We start from the raw sequence: 19232 nt of genomic DNA, 5'->3' as shown, positions 1-19232 counted from the left end.
ACATGGATCACCTTGCCTCCAGCTTCCAATACTATATTTCTCATTTTCATCTGAGACTTTATCAGAATTGCCTTTTACCACTCATATTTCTGTCAATATTTCCTATTTACTATCCAACATTCTCCACACAACCATGCATTCTCTAAGAAGATGGAGGCTTTCTCTACATATCTCTTTTCTTTCTGGATCCTCACCACAACTGCCTTTACCAGTTCCTTCACAGCGTTACTGGTTTTCCCTAGCACATATCTCAAAACTCTTCCAGTCTATACCCACTACCCAGTTGCAAAGTTGCTTCCACATCATTAGGTGTTTGTTATAGCAGCACCTGACTCCTTGATACCAATTCTGTCTTAATCAGCTTGAGCTACTTTAAAAAACATCATAGAGGGAAGCCTGGGTGGCTCAGCTGGTTAAGCATCTGCATTCAGCTCTAGTCATGATCCCAGGGTCCTGGGATCAAGTCCTGCATTGAGCTCCTTGCTCAATGGGGAGTCTGTGTCTCCCTTTGTCTGCTGCTCTAATTTTATTGCATAATATAGTAACATAGTTTCTTCCTTTTATTTACCAAAAAATTCTTTGTATCTTGCCTATGATAAATATTTGCAAGCTATATTTTTAATTCCCAAATGTTCCCATTTAGTCCTTTTCCTAAACATTACTCCTAAACATTTATCAAAAAGAGATACTAATCATTCTTTCTTCATAGGTTAGTTAATTTAGTTAAGACAAATAAGATAATATACATGAATGTACTTTACAAACAATAAAGAAAGAACTACACAAGTATCAGCTGTTTATGTTTTGGTGATAGTCTGATCCATTTTCTTAGAAGATTTATTTATTTATTTGAGAGAGAGAGACAGTCTGCACAAGTAGGGGGTGGGGCAGAGCAAGAGAATCACAAGCAGACTCCCTCCCAAGCATGGAGCAGTACACAGGGCTTGACCTCATGACCCATGAGATCATGACCTGAGCAGAAACCAACAGACAGACACTTAACCAACTGAGACCAAGGTGTCCCTAAACAAATCCATTTAAATGTAACATAAGATCTCTTTAGTGTAGGCCCATGTTTCATTTACTTATTCACTCATTCAAACTTTTTTTTTTAGATTTTATTTATTTATTTTTCAGAGAGAGCGAGAGGGTGCACAAGCAGGGGGAGCAGCATGCAGAGGGAGAAGCAGGCTCCTTGCTGAGCAAGCAGGCTGATGTGGGGCTCGATCCCAGGACCCTGGGATTATGACCTGAGCTGAGGGCAGACCTTTAATCAGCTGAGCCTCCCAAGCGCCCCTACTACAAAGTTACAGCAATCAAAACTGTGTGGTACTGGCACAGAGACGGGGGGGGGGGGGGGGGGGGGGAAGACCAATGGAATAGAATACAGAGCCAGAAATAAGCCACCAAGCATATGGTCAAAAGACCATACAAGGTTGCCAACACTACGACTAGGAAAAGGGACAGTCTTTTCAACAAATGGTGCTAGGAAAACTGGAAATCCACATGTAAAAGAATGAATCTGCACCTTTGCTTCAAACCATATACAAAAATTTTAACTCAAAATGGATCAAAGTTCTAAATATAAAAGCTAAAACTATAAAATTCTTAGGATTAATTTAAAAAAAGGTATAAATCTTTGTAACCTCGGTTTAGGTAACAATTTCATGTAACACCTAAAGCATAAGCAATGAAAGGGAAAAAATAGATAAACTAGACTTTATAAAAATTTTAAATTTGTGTGTTCCAAAAGACACTATCAAGAAAGTGAAAAGACAACCCACAAAATGGGAGAAAATATTTGTAAATCATATATATGATAAGAGTCTAGTACCCAGAATATATAAAGAACTGTTACAGTTCACCAGTAAAATGACAACCCAATTAAAAATAGGCAATTCAGGGGCACCTGGGTGGCTTAGTCTGGTAAGCTTCTTCCTTTGCCTCAGGTCATGATCCTGGGGTCTTAGAATCAAGCCCCATATCAGACTCCCTGCTCAATGGGGAGTCTGTTTCTCCCTCTCCCTCCCCCTGCTCATTGTCTGTCTCTGCCTCTGTCTCTCTCTCAAATAAATAAACAAATTTTTTTAAAAGGCAATTCATACAGACATTTCCCCAAAGAAGGTAAAGCAATGGCCAACAAACACATGAACAGATGCTAAATGTTGTTAGTAATCAGAGAAATCCAAACCAAAACCTCAGTGAAATTCTACTTCACAGGGGTGCCCGTGTGGCTCAGTCAGTTGAGCATCCAACTCTTGGTTTTGGCTCCGGTCACACTCTTGGAGTCACAGGATCAAGCCCCGTATAGGGCTCTGCACTCAGCTCGGAGTTCCCTTGAGATTCTTTCCCTTTTCTTCTGCCCTTTCCCCTGCTCACATGTGTGCACACACTCTCTCTCTCAAATAAATAAATAAGATCTAAAAAAAAAAAAAAGAGAGAGAGAGAAATACCACTCCAATATGGTAGGATGATGATAATCAAAAAAGATAAATAATAACAAGTGTCAGAAATGATATAGAGAAAATGGAATCTTCCTACGTTACTGGTGGGTAAAATGGAGCAGAAGCTTTGGAAAACAGTTTGGCAGTTTTTCAAAAAGTTAAACACAAAGACCCAGCAATTCACTCCTATTATTCACCTTATAAAAAGGTGTTCATATAAATACTTCTACACAGCTGTTCATAGTGGCATCAGTCCCAAGAGCCAAAAAGTAGAAATAATCCAAATGTCCATTAACTGATGAATGAATAAACAAAATGGGGTTTCTATATACAATCAAATATTATTCAGCCATGAAAAGGAATCAAGTACTGATACATATGACAGCATGGACGAACCACGAAAACATGCAAAGTGAAAGAAGCCAGACACGAAAGACTAGCTACTGTATAATTCTCTTTATATGAAGTGTTCAGAATAGACAAATCAATAGACATAGACAGTAGATCAGGGCTTACCAGAGGATGGGGGAAATGGGGAAACGGGGAAATAAAGAGTGACTGCTAATTGGTATGGGGTTTCTTTTTTGAGAAAATGAAAATGTTCTGCAATTAGACTGTGGTGGTGGTTGCACAATCTTGTGAACAGACTGAAAAACAATAAATTTGTATACTTTAAAAGTGTGAATTTTATGGTATGGCAATTATGTCTCAATAAAAGAAGACATGGCTTCGTAAAAATGAGTTGAAGACAAGAGCAGATAAGAAATGTTAAGAAAACTTTAGAAGAGGGGCACCTGGGTGGCTCAGTGGGTTAAGCCTCTGCCATCGGCTCAGGTAATGACCCTGAGATCAAGCCCCTGCATCAGGCTCTCTGCTCTGTGGGGAGCCAGCTTCCTCCTCTCTCTCTCTGCCTGCCTCTCTGCCTGCTTGTGATCTGTCAAATAAATAAATTAAATCTTTTTTTTAAATTCTAAGGAAAAATTATCTCCAACATAGAATTTTATACACACAGAAACTATCCATCAAATATAAGGGTAGTATAAAAACAGTTTCAGATCCCCCAAATGTTATTTTGTTTGTACCCTTTCTCAGAAAACTACTGGAGGATGCCACCTAACAAAATGAAGGAGCATTTAAGGAAAAGGAAAACAAAGTCTTCAGGAAATATGGAACATAACTTGAAAGGGACAAATAATATATATAATATGGATAATAAGGATTTAGAGAGCAACCAGGCCAGATTGGAGTAGGAGGACTCCTACTTAGGTGAAGAAGTGCTCCAGGAGAGTTCTCTTGAAGAAAATAAACTGAAACTTAGAGAATACCTGATGTGTCTGCATAAACTGAGAGAAGACTGACATTTTGGTTGGACTTTAGGGATAAATTAAAGACAAATTTATAGAAAACCAACCAAATAAAAAAACAAGGCTATTATTAACTCCAGGAAAAGGGGGGGAAATATGTAAAAAGGGGAAATGTAATCATAGTATACACTACATGACCAATATATATATGTATATATTGCTATATATGTATGCCATTTCCATAGTCATAATAAGTGCTGAATATTGACCAAAAATCATAATTTTATTAGAAGGCTAGGAGAAAGGGGAGTTTTAGGGGATATAAAAGCACTGAACCCATCACAGGAAGTTATTAGATCATATCTAAAACTGAAAAATCAAAAAGAGCAGCTTAAGCATGCTATTTAAAAATATACAGGAGGGGCACCTGGGTGACTCAGTGGGTTAAAGCCTCTGCCTTCGGCTCAGGTCATGATCCCAGGGTCCTGGGATCGAGCCCCGCATCAGGCTCTCCGCTCAGCCGGAAGCCTGCTTCTCCTTCTCCCTCTGCCTGCCTCTCTGCCTACTTGTGATCTCTGTCTGTCAAATAAGTAAATAAAATCTTAAAAATACACACACACACACACACACACACACACACACAGGGGGAAAAAAGGCAAAAGAAACGGTGAAAAAAACTAAAAGTATTCTCTTCTGAGGAATGGGGCTCAGAGGTGAGAAGTTTGAGTACCACAGTGTGGTACTGCTGTGTTTTGTTAAAACTCTTTAGATCTATTTTACCAATAAAATTTTGTAGCTAATTAAAAAAAAACCTTGAAGTTAAAAAAACAATGTGCTCCTTAGATCTGCCCTCTCCTTGCCCATTATTTGTAACATACTGTTTTCCTAACATTTTTATCCTTTTTTTCATTTGTTTCATCTAGTTATTACTTTCCAATGCATTTTTACTTTTTCTTTCACCAATTTACATAGCCAACTTTGTTCCCGTTAATGTTTTTTGTTGCTTCTTTTTTTCTCCAATAGATTATGTGCCCTTACTTCAAATGTCTTAATGCTGCCAGATTTCTTGTATTTGTACCTTCCTTCTTTCCCACTGCAACAATACAAACTTTCTTTGCTCTCCGAAGTCTTTTACTTCTGTTTCTCTAACTCTAAGGACAAAACGCTGAAAACCTGACTTCAAAGACAAAGAAGAGGTGGTCAGGTAAAGAATATCAACTTTCAACTCTATTTCTAAGCTTAATTCTTCACCTTCCTTACTTTCCAAATCTGTTGGTTAAATACATTTATTCATTGTGGAGTCAGTTTTTTTTTTCCTTTTTCTTTTTATTGAGGTATAAGTGATGTGTAACATAATAGTTTTAGGTATACAGCATAATGATTTGGTGTTTGTATATATTACGAAATGATCACTACAATAATTCTAGTTAACATACATCACCACACATAATTACAATTTTTTTTCTTGTGATGACAACCTTTAAGCTCTTTCAGCAACCTTTAAATATACAATACAGTATTATTATTATTATTATTATTTTTTAGAAGATTGACTTTTTTTTATAAAGATTTTATTTATTTATTTGACAGACAGAGATCACAAGGAGGCAGAGAGACAGGCAGAGAGAGAGGAGGAAGCAGGCTCCCTGCTGAGCAGAGAGCCTGATGCGGGGCTTGATCCCAGGACCCTGGGATCATGACCTGAGCCGAAGGCAGAGGCTTTAACCCACTGAGCCACCCAGGCGCCCCTACAATACAGTATTATTAACTACAGTCACCATGTTGTACATTACATCCCCAGGACTTACTTATTGTGTAACTGGAAGCATGTACCTTTTCCCCACCCTCACCATTTCATTCACCTTCTTCCCCCTCAGTTAAAAATAAGCTGAACCCAGTTTATTTTTAGATTCTACATATCAGGGGTGCCTGGGTGGCTCAGTTGTTAAGTGTCTGCCTTCGGTCTAGGATAATCCCAGGGTCCTGGGATTGAGCCCTGCTTCGGCCTCCCTGCTTAGCAGGAAGCCTGCTTCTCCCTCTCCCACTCCCCCTGCTTGTGTTCCCTCTCTAGTGGTGTCTCTTTCTGTCCAAAAAAAAAAAATAAAAATCTTTTTAAAAAAGAGATTCCATATATTAGTGAGTTCATATGGTATTTGTCTTTCTCTGCCTCATTTTAGCATAATGTCAAGGTCCATCCATGCTGTTGCAAATGACAGAATTTCCTTCCTTTTTATCGCTGAATAATCCTTGGAGAGTCATTTTAAGACCATCTAAATGATCTCAAGACCACTCCCACCCTGACTGGGAATTTCTGTAATTGTGAAAAATGTTACCTATAAATTGCCTTCAAATACACTAAAATGTTTGCCTATACTAGTTAAAATAATGAGATTTTATTATATTTTATAAATATATAATTAAATATTTATCCATAGTTGAAGATCAATAAATTTTTTTTATGATTCAAGTATTTTCAAAGATCTCAGAACAGTTTATTGATTAGGTATAATACCAATAATGCCTGATGGATAAATGTGGCTCCATTTCCCACCTTGCGTCTCTGCCCTTGATCCCCGCTTCTGAAAACAGGTGCAGTAAATCATCCTTTCCTTCTCCTGGGATTTTCCCTCTCTCCTTCTTTAATGGCTCCCTTTCCTTCAACCTATACACATATTCAAGTCTCTCCATCTAAAAAAATTTAAAACAACAAACTCTACTCTTGCTATCACCCCCTCTCCTTTCCTGGTCAACCAGAGTTCTGGGGGGGGGGGGGGTGGTGAGGTTACCCATTGTCTCAACTCCTTCACCCTTCCCATTTATTCCACCATCTAGGAAAATCTGGCATCCTGCCACACTACTCCAGTGAAACTTCTCACCTACTGCCACTAACAACCTCCTTTGCTGCTCTTATCTTGTTTGACCTCTCTGAGGCAACTGATACCACTGAACACTCCCTCCATATTGAAACTCTCTCCACCCCCAGTTTCTGCAGCACCACCTTTTCCTTGTTCTCCCAAATCTTTTACCAATCACTCCCAGTCTCAGAAGATCAATATCTTTATTTATTGTAAAACTAGCTCTCTGGAGACAAGATTCAGTTTCCTACAATGGGTCTCTAAGTCCCAATCCAAGAAAAAAAAAATTGGCAGCAAAGTTACCACCAACACCCAGAAACCAACACAATTATAAAGAACTAAAAACCTATCGTTATATGAGTTCACTAAAGTGTAGAAATGGACTATTCTGATTAGTTGGAAATGTTTACAAAGAGGGAGGTTATATAAGATAAATGACAAGAGACATGGAGCTAAGAGAAAAAAAAAAAGAAGAATGAGTAGAGAACAGGGATGGGAATGAAATACCTCTGCACTCTAATTTGGAAAGGTAGAGATAGGGGAGAAAAAGTTAAAACTTTTTCTCCAGGACATCCATGATTCACCTATGAATAAGGGTAATTAGCTACCAAAAACACACCTCACTCTCAGTGGGAGAGACTTCTCCACTGTAAACACTAAGTATGCCAGATTATTGTTTAAATCCCCCAAAATCTGTGCTCCTATTCTTCTTGCACATGATTGTCTGGCTGAACTTTAATTCCTAGGCTCCTTTGCAATTAGCAGGGGCCTTATATTAATTTCTCATCTAGGAAATGTGAGCACAAGCTGTGTTTCTAACTTCTGCCTTACTTGCTTAAGAGGCGTTTATCCTGGAGCCCCTCCTCCCCTTAGCCTTTTTCTGTTGGCTGGAAATGGCTATAACTAAGGCATCCTAGGAAATCTTGTGTCTGCAATCTTATGAAAATACCAACAACAGAAGAAGAGATGTCAGTGATAACTTTGTTGTTAAAAAGTATAAATTCTTGGGGTGCCTAGGTGGCTCAGTGGTTGAGTGACTGCCTTCAGCTCAGGTCATGATCCTGGAGTCCCAGGATCAAGTCCCACATCTGGCTCCCTGCTCAACAGGGAGTCTGCTTCTCCCTCTGACCCCCACACCCTCCTCATGCTCGCTCTCTGTCTCTCTCTTGCAAATAAATAAAATTTTAAATATGTATATGTGTGTGTGTTTGTGTATATATATACACATATATTTACATATATATAAAAATTCCTGGGGTGCCTGGGTGGCATAGTTGCTTAAGCACCTGACTCTTGGTTTTAGCTCAGGTCTGATCTCAGAGTCATGGGATCAAACCCCACATCAGGATCCGCTCTCAGCAGAGTCTGCTTTCTCTCTCCCTCTCCCTCTGCCCTTCCCCCCACCTCCACTTTCCCTCTGCTTCTCTCTCTCAAATAAGTAAATAAATAAATATTTTAAAAAGATATAAATTCCTCTTTGGTGTCCCTTTTCTAAACATAACAATCAAAGCTGTTTTTATTACTCAGTTGCGTTTAAGAACTTTCCACTTGGAGAACCTGATGTCAGGTCCTTCAACAATAATTATTTTCTCTTAATTACTAGGAAATGTGATAAGAAAAAGTTCACAAGGTGAGAAAAATCAACCACTTCTTTTCCTTGGAAGTGTATGTCTCCTTTAGAAATATGAAATCACAAGCAAATATTTGCTGGAAAGGCAAAGGTCAAAACAGTCCGTATGTCCAGACACGGCAACAAAGGTTAGCAAGACTCCATAGGCTGTTCATAGGCATAACCTTGATGAGAAAAAAGGCAGGACCATTGTCCCATTTTCTTCTACTTATAGATTGACAATGCTGTACCAAGCCAACCTTTGAAGACAAGGCAGAAGACCAATTATACATGTAGGACTTTGTAAGTCAATCATGCATCTAAATATCAGCTTTGGTGGCCTATAGACTATCAAAAAAAGACCACTTTAGATCTCATTAAATATTTTAGGATACTTGATATATATTAATTAATTCATCCTCTCAGCCCCCTGTGAGGTATGTTTTATCAACTCCATTTGTTGAGGAAATTTGATCAAGGAGAATAATAATAGCATTTTTCTATTTACAAAATACCTTCCTTATAAAGAGCACCACATGTTTATCTTCTCAATCTTCTAACATTCCTGTGAGGTAGGTGGTAATATTACCTTTTCCTTTCTCATAGGGAAAATGCTATGGCCCAAGGAGCTTGATGACTTACTCACGTAGTAGCCTGTATTTTATCCACTAACTAGAACATACTGCTTGGGATTGACACTAGACCATGGATTCAAGTTTGAACTGCACATAATTCAAAAGTGTCAAGCTTCTAGTTTTCTCTATAGCCATCTTTCAACACATCACATTCCAAAAAGGATTCGGGTCATGCTTGTTGTTTAAGCTCATGTGTGCGCTGTTTATAAAGCTTATTATCATTTCTCTAAATTGAATTATTTAAGGTTTGTCTAAATGCCCGAAAGCTAAATTATTTTTTGTTTACTGTCTGTGCACTAGCATGTAAATGATGTCATCAGGAATGTACAAAACTCTTAGACAAAGCTGCAGGGCCAATAAAAGCAACCTACTTTGGGAAAAGTGCATTTCTCCTCCTTCCTTTTTTTTTTTTTTTTTTTTTTTTTGAAGTAGGCATCACATAAAAAAAGATGACTCATTAAGCCCAAAAGAGTTGACTCCACCATGTGAGGGCTTCTTATGCAGTCCTCTACAAAGAGACCTGAGTGGCAGCATGAGGCCTCCTCTTCTGTGCATTTTCCTCCAGGCAGAATGTGCATTTGTGTGGCTACATACACAATTATAATCTCCCCTGAAAGGCAATTCCTTCCATATGACAGGCTGAACAGTGGCCTGAGTGCTAGCCTCATGTTGCCTGTGCAGTTAACATGCTGAAATTCCAGACACATTTAATCTCTCCTTTCTGAGAAACTAAGATGGGACAGAAGAAGGGAAGCTGGAAAAAACTCCACACAGAGAGAAAGGAGGCCAGCCCAAGCGCCCAAACTCACTTTCTCATGGGCTGAGCTTCTTTGTGTGTTGTCTACTTACGTGTCAATTTGCAGGACTTTGGGGCATGAGAACCATGGAGCCGACTGGTTCTGGCAGCCTCTCCATTTGACAAGCAAAGCCAAAGACATGTGGCCTTTGGTACATTTCACATTCAAAAGTGTTATTGTTTCAAACATGCCTATTTTAAAATACGTAATTTTCCCATTTAGCACGCGTTGTGTGTAAGTTGGTCACAGGAGTTCTGCCACCCGATTAAAAAAAAAAAGGCAATAGCCTCAATGCAGCCCTGTCCCTGCCAGATACCTCTGTTTACTGGGGGCCAGTGGGGCTATCCCAGGTGAGAGAAGTCTGAATTTAACAAACACCTGATATGAAGACCTGGGCACAAACAGATTTCTGTCTGAGATTACAGAAACTGAAGCTTGTGTTTTATCACAATTACCTGTAATCTCAGGGCCAGATAATAGTATTAACAAGACCTTGAGCTACACAATAGGACAGCTGGAAAAAGGCTCTTACTCTCCAAAGAATAGTGCTTTTAAAAAGCTAATTCAATGAAGAAAAAGAAAGGGCTCTGAAAGTGCCTTCTCAAACAATATTTACTTTTACTGGGTTCCTGCTAATCAAACAAAACTTAGTCAAAAGCTTTTATGAAAAATACATTTGATGATTTCAGCAGTAATTGCTTTGTTCAAAGAAAGGTGCTTAAGAGAAAACATAGCTAATGGGATCAGTAATTTGGTAAGTTCAGATGTTTGGGAAAATCCCTCCTCTCTTTGATAAATCATTAAAATTCTGCTCAGATAAATGTGTTTTGACTTGAAATTCCAATCATAGAATGAGCTATTTCCTAAGGCCCCTGGGGAAGTGGTACAAGGGCAATCCCAGCTCAGAGAACCCAGAGATTAGTTTGCAAGGGTAATTCCAGTCTTAATCAAAGCATATTACCCTGCCCAACTATAGGTTGGGATCTCATGGAGATGCCCCAAAAGTGTACAAAATGTCCTTCCTTCTTAAAATACCACTTTTTAAAAATGGGTTAAATCTTACTGTTATGTAACCAAAAAAGCTGAAACTATGGCATCAAGCAGGAAACTATCCTTAGGTGTAATTAGAGTTTAAAACCAGAAGAATCCAGGGCAGATCTTAATCAGTGTTCCTCTTTTTTTTTTCCCCATCCATGGAAAGAGGGGGAAAAAAAAGTCTATCGTCTCTCCATAGCAGGAATTCAGTAATTATTTGTTGAACTGGATTTTTCTCTCCCTTTCTAAGAAAAAAAAAATATTCTGCTACTTAAAGCAGACCATTCATTTAACAACTGAGCACTTAATTTGAGCCAAGCAGTGTGGTGGATTTTGGAAATACTGAGAGAATAGACCTGCCTTCGTGGCTTACTTTCTAGTAAGAAACAGACAATAACAAAGGATACGAATAGATAAACAAGATGACTGTGATAAATACTAAAACTAAGAAGGATATGAACAGAAAGATGACTAGAGATAAGCTAATGAATCATTAGTCTCTTCTGATCTACTATTATTATTTTTTAAAACTTTACCGACTCAGCCTCCTAACATTACTCACTTAGCAAACATGGTATTTGTGTGGATAAAAGTGAAGTCCAACTTTTGGACAGCAGTTGGAGGAAAGATTCTAATATTACTTAAATACATAAAGGATGAGGTCAAAAATTTACAGAACCATTTTAAAACTCTAGAATAATACAGAAATCACCTACAACTTAGTTACCTTGAAGAAATGGGAGTGGGTGAGAGTCCAGAACAACATGCCGTAGAATTTACTTGCCCTCTTTTTTTCCCCAGTGAAAATATCACTTGCTCTTTTTTTCCCCCAGTGAAAGTATATTTTTACATCTATCTATTCTATAGCTTACAGAATCCTTGGAAAGATAGAAGAAACAGAGCCTAGGCTGAACTTCGGGAACAACGCCCAAAGGCACATCCCAGAACTGGGCCGCCTAGGGAACTGCTGCCCTGCCATGCTGAGAAACTGCCAGCCAAGCAGGGAAAGCACCAAGACTGCGGCATGCATCCGGTTCACCTGCTCTATAATGACACTGCCTACACGGTCACTTTGTGTTACTGTCATTTGTGAATATATACCATCTCCTCTGTGTGGCTTTAAGTTTCCCAGGGGGGACACTTTGTATTCATGTCTTGCTATATAGAGGGTATTTAGGAAAGAAAGAACAATTCAGAAGAAAGGAAAAGAACAAGAAGTGGTGGAAGAAGAAATGATCTCGTAAATATGCTCATTACTATTTTAAAGTGACCAGTTTTATATATTATAAACCTAGTTTCCAAAGATTCAGTAAGTTAGTATAACATCTATAATGTTTTATGTCATTTCTTTTCTGCAACAAACCAAGCACTTTAAAGTCCTAAGAGTATTTCTGCTAACATATGGTAAATAGCAATGTTTCCTAGCGTACGGTTGGGTTTGGAAGTGTCACTAATTATACTCAAACAAAAATAAGTTTTCTCATCAGGATTCATCCAAAAACAAATAAATAAATAGATAAATGATTTTAAAAGTGTCTGGCAGGGGACGCCTGGGTGGCTCAGTTGGTTAAGCAGCTGCCTTCGGCTCAGGTCATGATCCCAGCGTCCTGGGATCGAGTCCCATATCGGGCTCCTTGCTCCACAGGGAGCCTGCTTCTCCGTCTGACTCTGCCTTCCACTCTGTCTGCCTGTGCTCGCTCTCGCTCGCTCTCTGACAAATAAATAAAATCTTTAAAAAAAAAAAAAAAAAAAAAAAAAAAAAAAAAAAAAAAAAAAAAGTGTCTGGCAGTAAGACAAGTAAATATCATGTGCTTTGATATCAGCAAATACAAAAAATAAGATTAGTAACACTTAAGAGTCGTCTTCATAGAAAAAGTCCTATGTCAGAAGCTCTGCCAAGGCTTGAAGAAATTATATTAACCTCAAGGCTGGAAGGGACTTTATCAGTGATTGTTGGATGTTGTTTTAGTCCAGTGACTCTGAGAAGCAGACACGAAGACAGGATCAGACATGCAAGAGATATATTTGGGGGGAAATCCCACGGGGCAACGGTTGGGGTGAGGGAAGCTGCAAGAGGCTGAGATTGCTGATAGACCACAATTCAGGGTTGACCCTTCAGAGAGAGAGAGAGAGAGAGAGAGAGAATTTAGACAGCAATGCAATGGGAGTCCTCAAGCCAAAATCACCATCACAGGAATCAGTCATGTATCTTATAGAAGGGGGTCTGTCCTACCCAGCCATTGGCTGGAAGCAGGCTGTGGGAGGTGTGACCTCTGTGTGAACAAGGTGTTAGATTCAGAGCTGGAATTGAACGTTAATTACCCACCCCTCCCATCCCCACAGCAGGACATCTGAGGGACACATTTTGATGGCTGCCACAGATGCATTATATACTTTCTTAAAAAGTTCTCCCTCTCCTTCTGTGCTCTCTCTCAAATAAATAAATATCTTTAAGAAATGGGGAGGGGAAGGGAGCCTGGAGGGCTCGGTCATTAAGCTTTTGTTCGGCTCAGGTCAGGATCTGTCCAGGGTCCAGGTATCCATTGGCCCTGGCATCAGGCTCTCTGCTCAACAGGAGTCTGCTTCTCCCTCTCATTCTTCCTCTGTGTTCTCTCTCTCTCTTTCTCAAATAAACAAACAAAATCTTTTTAAAAATTAAAAAGTATAGTTATAAAATTAATATTCATTAAGCACCTACCCCAGGTGCTCTAAAAGATACCTAACTCATCTCTGTACTCTCCTTTCACAATGCAGACACAATGCAGCCGTCAAGCATTGCTCTAAAAGTTTACATGTAGAGTAAGTACTATTATTATCCACATTTTGCCCATAAGGAAACTAAAGCACAGAGAGGTTAAGTCACTTCTTTAAAATCACACAGCTACCCAAACTGCAGGGAGTACTGTCAATAAAACTCTCCCAAATGGTTTATTTTTGTAAGTTATGTTCCTCATTGCCTGCCACTGCGAGAGGAGTCCTGTGGCAAGAGGGGACTGGAATTTTACTATTCCCTGATCCATCCATCTTAGGATGCCCCCTCCTGGCAGAAATGTTAAATTAAGCCCTTGGACTCACTTGAACTTTCTCCTGGATCTATGCATAAGTCTATGCGATAGGGAGCCTCAATTTTGGAGTTGCTCAAGGTATTGACAGCATGGAGTTTTACAGTATGGACTCTGTGTCATTAGACTGCTGCATTAGAATTCTGCCTTCCTGATTACTAACTACTTTTTAAATATCTTTATGCTGCAGTTTCCTCATCTGTCAAATGGAGGTAACAGTTTAAATGGTTGGGGCGTCTTGGTGGCTCAGAAGGTTTAGCATCTAACTCTTGGTTTTGGCTCTAGTCATGATCTTGGGGTCATGGAATTGAGCCCCGGCATCAGGCTTCCTGCTGAGCAGGAAGCCTGCTTCTCCCTCACTCACTCCCCCTTCTTGTGTTCCCTCTTTTGCTGTCTCTCTCTGTCAAATAAATAAATAAAAATCTTAAAAAAAAAATGTTACCATCATGTGCATTAATATATATAAAGCACTTAAAATGTTACCTGGTACATAGTAAGAGCTTAATTCTCTCTTTTTTTTTTCTTAGTTCCTAAATAAGTCTTAATTGTTACTGTTAGCTGCTCACATTTGGGGTACCTGTACCCTAAAATTAGATTATTCACATTCGATTTAACATATCTTTCTGTATTAAGTGTGTCATTGTAAAAGGGAGGTATATAATGATAAGTAAAATACAATTCCTGTTCTCAGGAAAATTACTTGCAACTAATGAACTGTGTAAGAGCTCCATTTCTAACAAGGAAGCAAGGATCACTGCCCTTTGTGGGCAAATAAACATCCCGATTTGTCTATTTGTATCTTCTTGGTAGAGAGGGCAAACAGGCTATGGTTTTGAATCCTGGCGTTGCTACACATCATCACTTATGTGATTTCATACAAATTAATTAGCCTTTCTAAGCTTGATTTCCTTATTTGTAAAATGAGATTACATTAATAACTACCAAATGAGACTAACGATACCTACTTTGTGTAGCGGTTGTGAAGAACAAATCAGATAAGGCACAGCACTAAGCATATATAAAATGCTTAAAAATTACAGCTTAAAAAAAACTATCCAATTTACTGTAATTCCTCAAAGAGTATAGCCTCCAAAGGAGAAAGACCATCTCTGATTTCCTAAAGTTACCTATTATGTCAACCTAATACCAAACTTAGTGAGAATAAGCAGTTTCCATGGAAACAGAAGAGGTAACTTGGAGCCAGAGTGAAAGCATACACCTCACCAAATTAGGTGGAGTCAAAAATAAACCTCACACCCTCGTGCTTATACTCAGGTCAGCACGTAGGTGGTGTGTTTTGCAAACCTGGGACCAGAACAGGCTGCCCTTCGGCTCTAGAGAGCTTTCCACACCCAACCAGATACACAAACACACCTCAGCCTCTGGCAGAAGCTTCCAATAAGTAGATTTCATAAGGCTGGAAATCTTTCAAGGGTTCAATACTTATTTCATCTCCTTACCAGACTCTCCTCTCCCTATTCAGCCCTCGGCATTGACACAATTTCTATCATTACATTCTGATGACTGCAGGCATGAACATCACTGAGTTGACTCTGTAATGATGATCTGAAGATCCTAAGCCATTTCAGAGTATGATTACAGGTTCCTAATCCACAAAGTCGGGGGGCGGGGTGATCCGTTTACCCAACTGACAAAAGATTGTTTTCTTTACTAATAGTCAAAAAGTCAAATATAAGGCCTGGCTAGCAGACAGAAAGGGAAATCTATAGATATCCATTGAATAGATATTCCCATAATTTCTACCATAATACTAAAAAGAGGTCTTCTGACACACATACCAAGGGGGTACTTAGCTTTGGCTTTTCTGTTTCTGTTCCTGCAGTTTTCTTTCCTCTATGTGTATTTTATTCTCTAGGCCTATACATGCAAGTGACTTTGTAATTTATAAAAGAAAAAAAGTAAAGATAAGATAAATCCTCTGAGGTGTTTAAATTTTGAAAACCAGGAAATCTTTTCTTAAATTAATCTATAAAGAGTGGTTTTCAATGGTCCTTAGATTGAGGGTGAATACTTCAAAACAACATCCCTGTAAAAGCGACCAAACTTAATGGATAGGGGTTGTTCTCAGCTAAATGCATTTCAGCAGAGTTGTATGAGTTGATGAACCATGAGGAAACCAGTGAGTAGTATGACCCTGTTTAGGGCAGCATGACTGTCCAGATGCTGAATGGGACAAGGGGTTAAGAGACTTAAATGTGCAACAGAGCCTGAAGAAGCACTTGCCCAGGGCTCAGATGTTAGATGTATAGGTGGACATTGAAGCTTTTTGAATCAACTTGAGACTCCGATTTTCTTTGTAGATTCATTATCAGCATTGCCACTGAATTAGTCTTCCTTAAAAAGCCACTACGGAGGGACCACCAACTTCTATTTACCAAAGCAGTAGTGTATTAAACATGCCAAGATTCTGAGGTATATTACTTAAACAAAAAACACCCAAGAGACTGAACAATGGACTAGAATTTTCAAATATATTATAGATTCACTGAGTAATGGAGTAAATAAAATCTTTTGCAAAGGTTGTTTGCTAGACATTGCTATTATTCATCTGATATGAAGTTATCTGTGATATAACTATGCCCTTTTGACTAATTAATGAATGTAGTCAATTAATCTCTCTCTACATATACATATAAGCACATATATATACCCACATACATGTATATGCATATATGTGTGTATATATATATATCCACATATAGATCTCCACATGTGTGTGTGTGGGGGGGGGGGTGTGTATATATACATATGCATATATATATATCTCTTACCACATATATAGCTTTATTACCACATATATATATCTCTTTCCATATATATAGATTTAGAAAACCAAACAGCCCTTAAACTTGGTAAAAAGATGCTCAGTTGCATAAAAGAAATGTACTTTAAATCTAGCATGGGACTAATTGCCACTTAATAGGTTGAAATCACTCAAAAATTTGATGTATTTTGTTGAAAAGACTGTGGGGAGACAGACATTCTTACATTGCTAGTGGCAATGTAAAATGGTACAACCTCTATGGAGGGCAATTTGGTAATATCCAATAATATTTAAAAATGCATATTCCCCTGACCTACCAATTCTACTTTCTCAAATTTGTCTCTACAGATATACTAGTAAAGGAACAAAATTGCACGTTACTCAGTGGGGTATTTTTAGTGATAGCAAAAGGCTAAAAATAACCTGTCTACCAATAGAGAATTGGTTAAATTATTTAAATACTATGTAGCTAAGAAAATTTTTTTTAAAGAAGGAAGCTTTCTAAGGCTGACATCTCACTAAAATCTATTAAATGAGGAAAGTGTGCACTATACTCTCCCTTATGTACATAATAAACGAATCTGGAAGGATACACAGGAAACCAGTAATAATGGTTACTGCTGTAGTGCTAAGGGTGGAGAAAAACTGGCAGATGAGGGAAGGGCGGGGGAGAAGACTTCACCACAAACTTCTTCATATTTTTAATCCAATTTCCATAGTACCAATTAAAAAATTTAAATTATAACTGTTTATCATTTTAAAAAAATGTTATAGTACATCCAAACTATTAAATATTATTCAGTGATAAAAAGAAATGGGCTATCAAGTCAGGAAAAGACATGGAGGGCCTGAAATGCATACTGTTAAGTAAACAAGCCAGTCTGAAAAGGTTACATCCTGTATGACTCCAACTGTATGACATTCTGGAAAAGTAAAACTTCACAGTCAGTCAAAAGGATCAGTGGACACCAAGGGTTAGGGGGCAGGAAGAAGGATGAATGGGAAGAGGGCAGAGGATTTTTAGGGCAGTAAAGCTACTCCACATGATACTATAATGGCAGGTACATGACCTAGAGAATTCAAAACCCGTAGAATTGTACAACACAAAGAGTGATCCCTAATGTAAAACATGGACTTCGTTAATAACAATATATTAATATTGATTCATCAGTTGTAAGAAATGTACTCCCTTAATGGCAGGTGTTAATCATAGGGGAAATCGAGTGAGCGGTAGAGAATAGATGGGAACAGCTCTATGATAGCTGCTCAATTTTATGTAAACTTAAAATTCCTCTAAAAAAAATAAAGTCTGTGATTGTTTTTAAATGTATGTGCATAGTTGTATGTATACACACACACACACACATACATCCTCTTTTCACCCAGCAAAGGCCTTACACATCGAAGGTGCTCAATAAAGTACTACAGCTACTGCCTCAGTGGTCAAGAGCTCAAGCTCTGGAATGAGCAGATTAGCTCCTGATTCCAGCTCTACCATTTTCTAGCTGTGTGGCCTTATTTATCCAAGTCACCTCTTTAGCCTCAGTTTCTCCATCTGCAAAATGGACAAAAAACACAGTAGTTCCTCCTGGGGCTGTTGTGACGATCAATTTTAAAAGTGCACACAAAATGCTTGGCATTGTGCCTAACGCCAAAGAAATGCTCAAACATGTTAGTGGCCGCTGTAAAGGGGAAATGATGGTTCACAGAATGACTGAGTTGGCACTTAGGGTTCCAAGGTTACTCCACCACCAGCATGATCTATAATATTCCAAAAGGGCCCCCAAACTCTCAGCTCCAACCTATCCCACTTCGAACACAATCCACATTGCCTGAGCCCGCACACCTCACACGCCCTTTGACCCCCAACGCTGTTTTCCCCCTGGCTCGGCCTTGCACTTGCAGGCCCCGGAATGCCCGCCTCCCCCCTACCCCGCCCTTCCCGGCCCCTCCCTATTCCACCCCGACCCCCGTTCCCACTCAGCCCCCTCCCCTCCTCCTCCCCAGACCCGGGCCTAATCGTCGGCTCTTCTTTCCTTCTGCGAAGCTGAAGGAACTCCTACCCAGATACTCGTAGTCCGGTAGGGCTAGGCGCTCGGGACTCAGCATCCTTGGACCAGGGTAGCTTCCAAGCTCCAGCACTCCGGCTTCCGGAACCCAGGTCGCCGGCTCTCTTCCGTTGCCACGGCAACCACGCGGCGGGAGGAGGCGGGAGGTGGAGGGGGGTGTCACGCAAACAGCCTCCGTATCGCAACCCCAAGCTGGCCACACCGGTTCCGGCAGCCGTAGCTTCGCGGCGGTGGAGGTTTCTGAGGACTGCCATTCTTGAGGAGTTGGTTTTAGAGGAATTTGAGGTGGAGCATTCTTTGGAATCTCTCACATTTCCCGGTGTCGAAAAAGGACTGCGAGCCCTCCGCGGGCGCAATTTCTGAATTTCATAACTACGATTCCTACTTTGTACAGCTGTTCCCCTAACTCACAATAATAGCTCCCACCCCTAAATTCCCATAAACACTTAATGTCCCATGACCTATTTTTATCTCTTTATTATTTACTGTCCGAAATTGCTACCAAGGGCTTTTGGCACACACAGGCGTGTGTTTTGGCTGCTCTGTGAGGTCAGGGATGTGTCCTTTCTATGTCCAGGCTGGACACGCAGAAAGTGGTTATTAAATCCTCTACGAGTTCACTGACATTTCCTCTCAA

General features: G+C 39.4%; 1 protein-coding gene across 6 annotated transcripts in view; it reads right to left on the bottom strand.

Moving 5' to 3' along the window:
* The window catches only part of CSTPP1 (centriolar satellite-associated tubulin polyglutamylase complex regulator 1), a 190542-nt gene extending 171622 nt beyond the window's left edge, over window positions 1–18920 (bottom strand). For 2 of the 6 annotated variants that reach the window (XM_059141852.1, XM_059141842.1), the window contains exon 1: window positions 18590–18746. In XM_059141852.1, the coding sequence (XP_058997835.1) occupies window positions 18590–18635 (46 nt within the window). In that variant the 5' untranslated portion in view covers window positions 18636–18746. Of the gene's footprint in view, window positions 1–18589 lie in introns of all 6 variants that reach the window. The other 4 variants (XM_059141824.1, XM_059141814.1, XM_059141833.1 and 1 more) reach the window with 4 other exon arrangements.
* Window positions 18921–19232: the final 312 nt, after the last annotated feature.

The sequence above is a fragment of the Mustela lutreola genome, chromosome 1 (assembly GCF_030435805.1).
Source record: "Mustela lutreola isolate mMusLut2 chromosome 1, mMusLut2.pri, whole genome shotgun sequence".
Classification (NCBI taxonomy): Eukaryota; Metazoa; Chordata; class Mammalia; order Carnivora; family Mustelidae; genus Mustela; species Mustela lutreola.
Note: the sequence above shows the minus strand (reverse complement) of the source record. Positions and strands in the feature narration are given on the sequence as shown.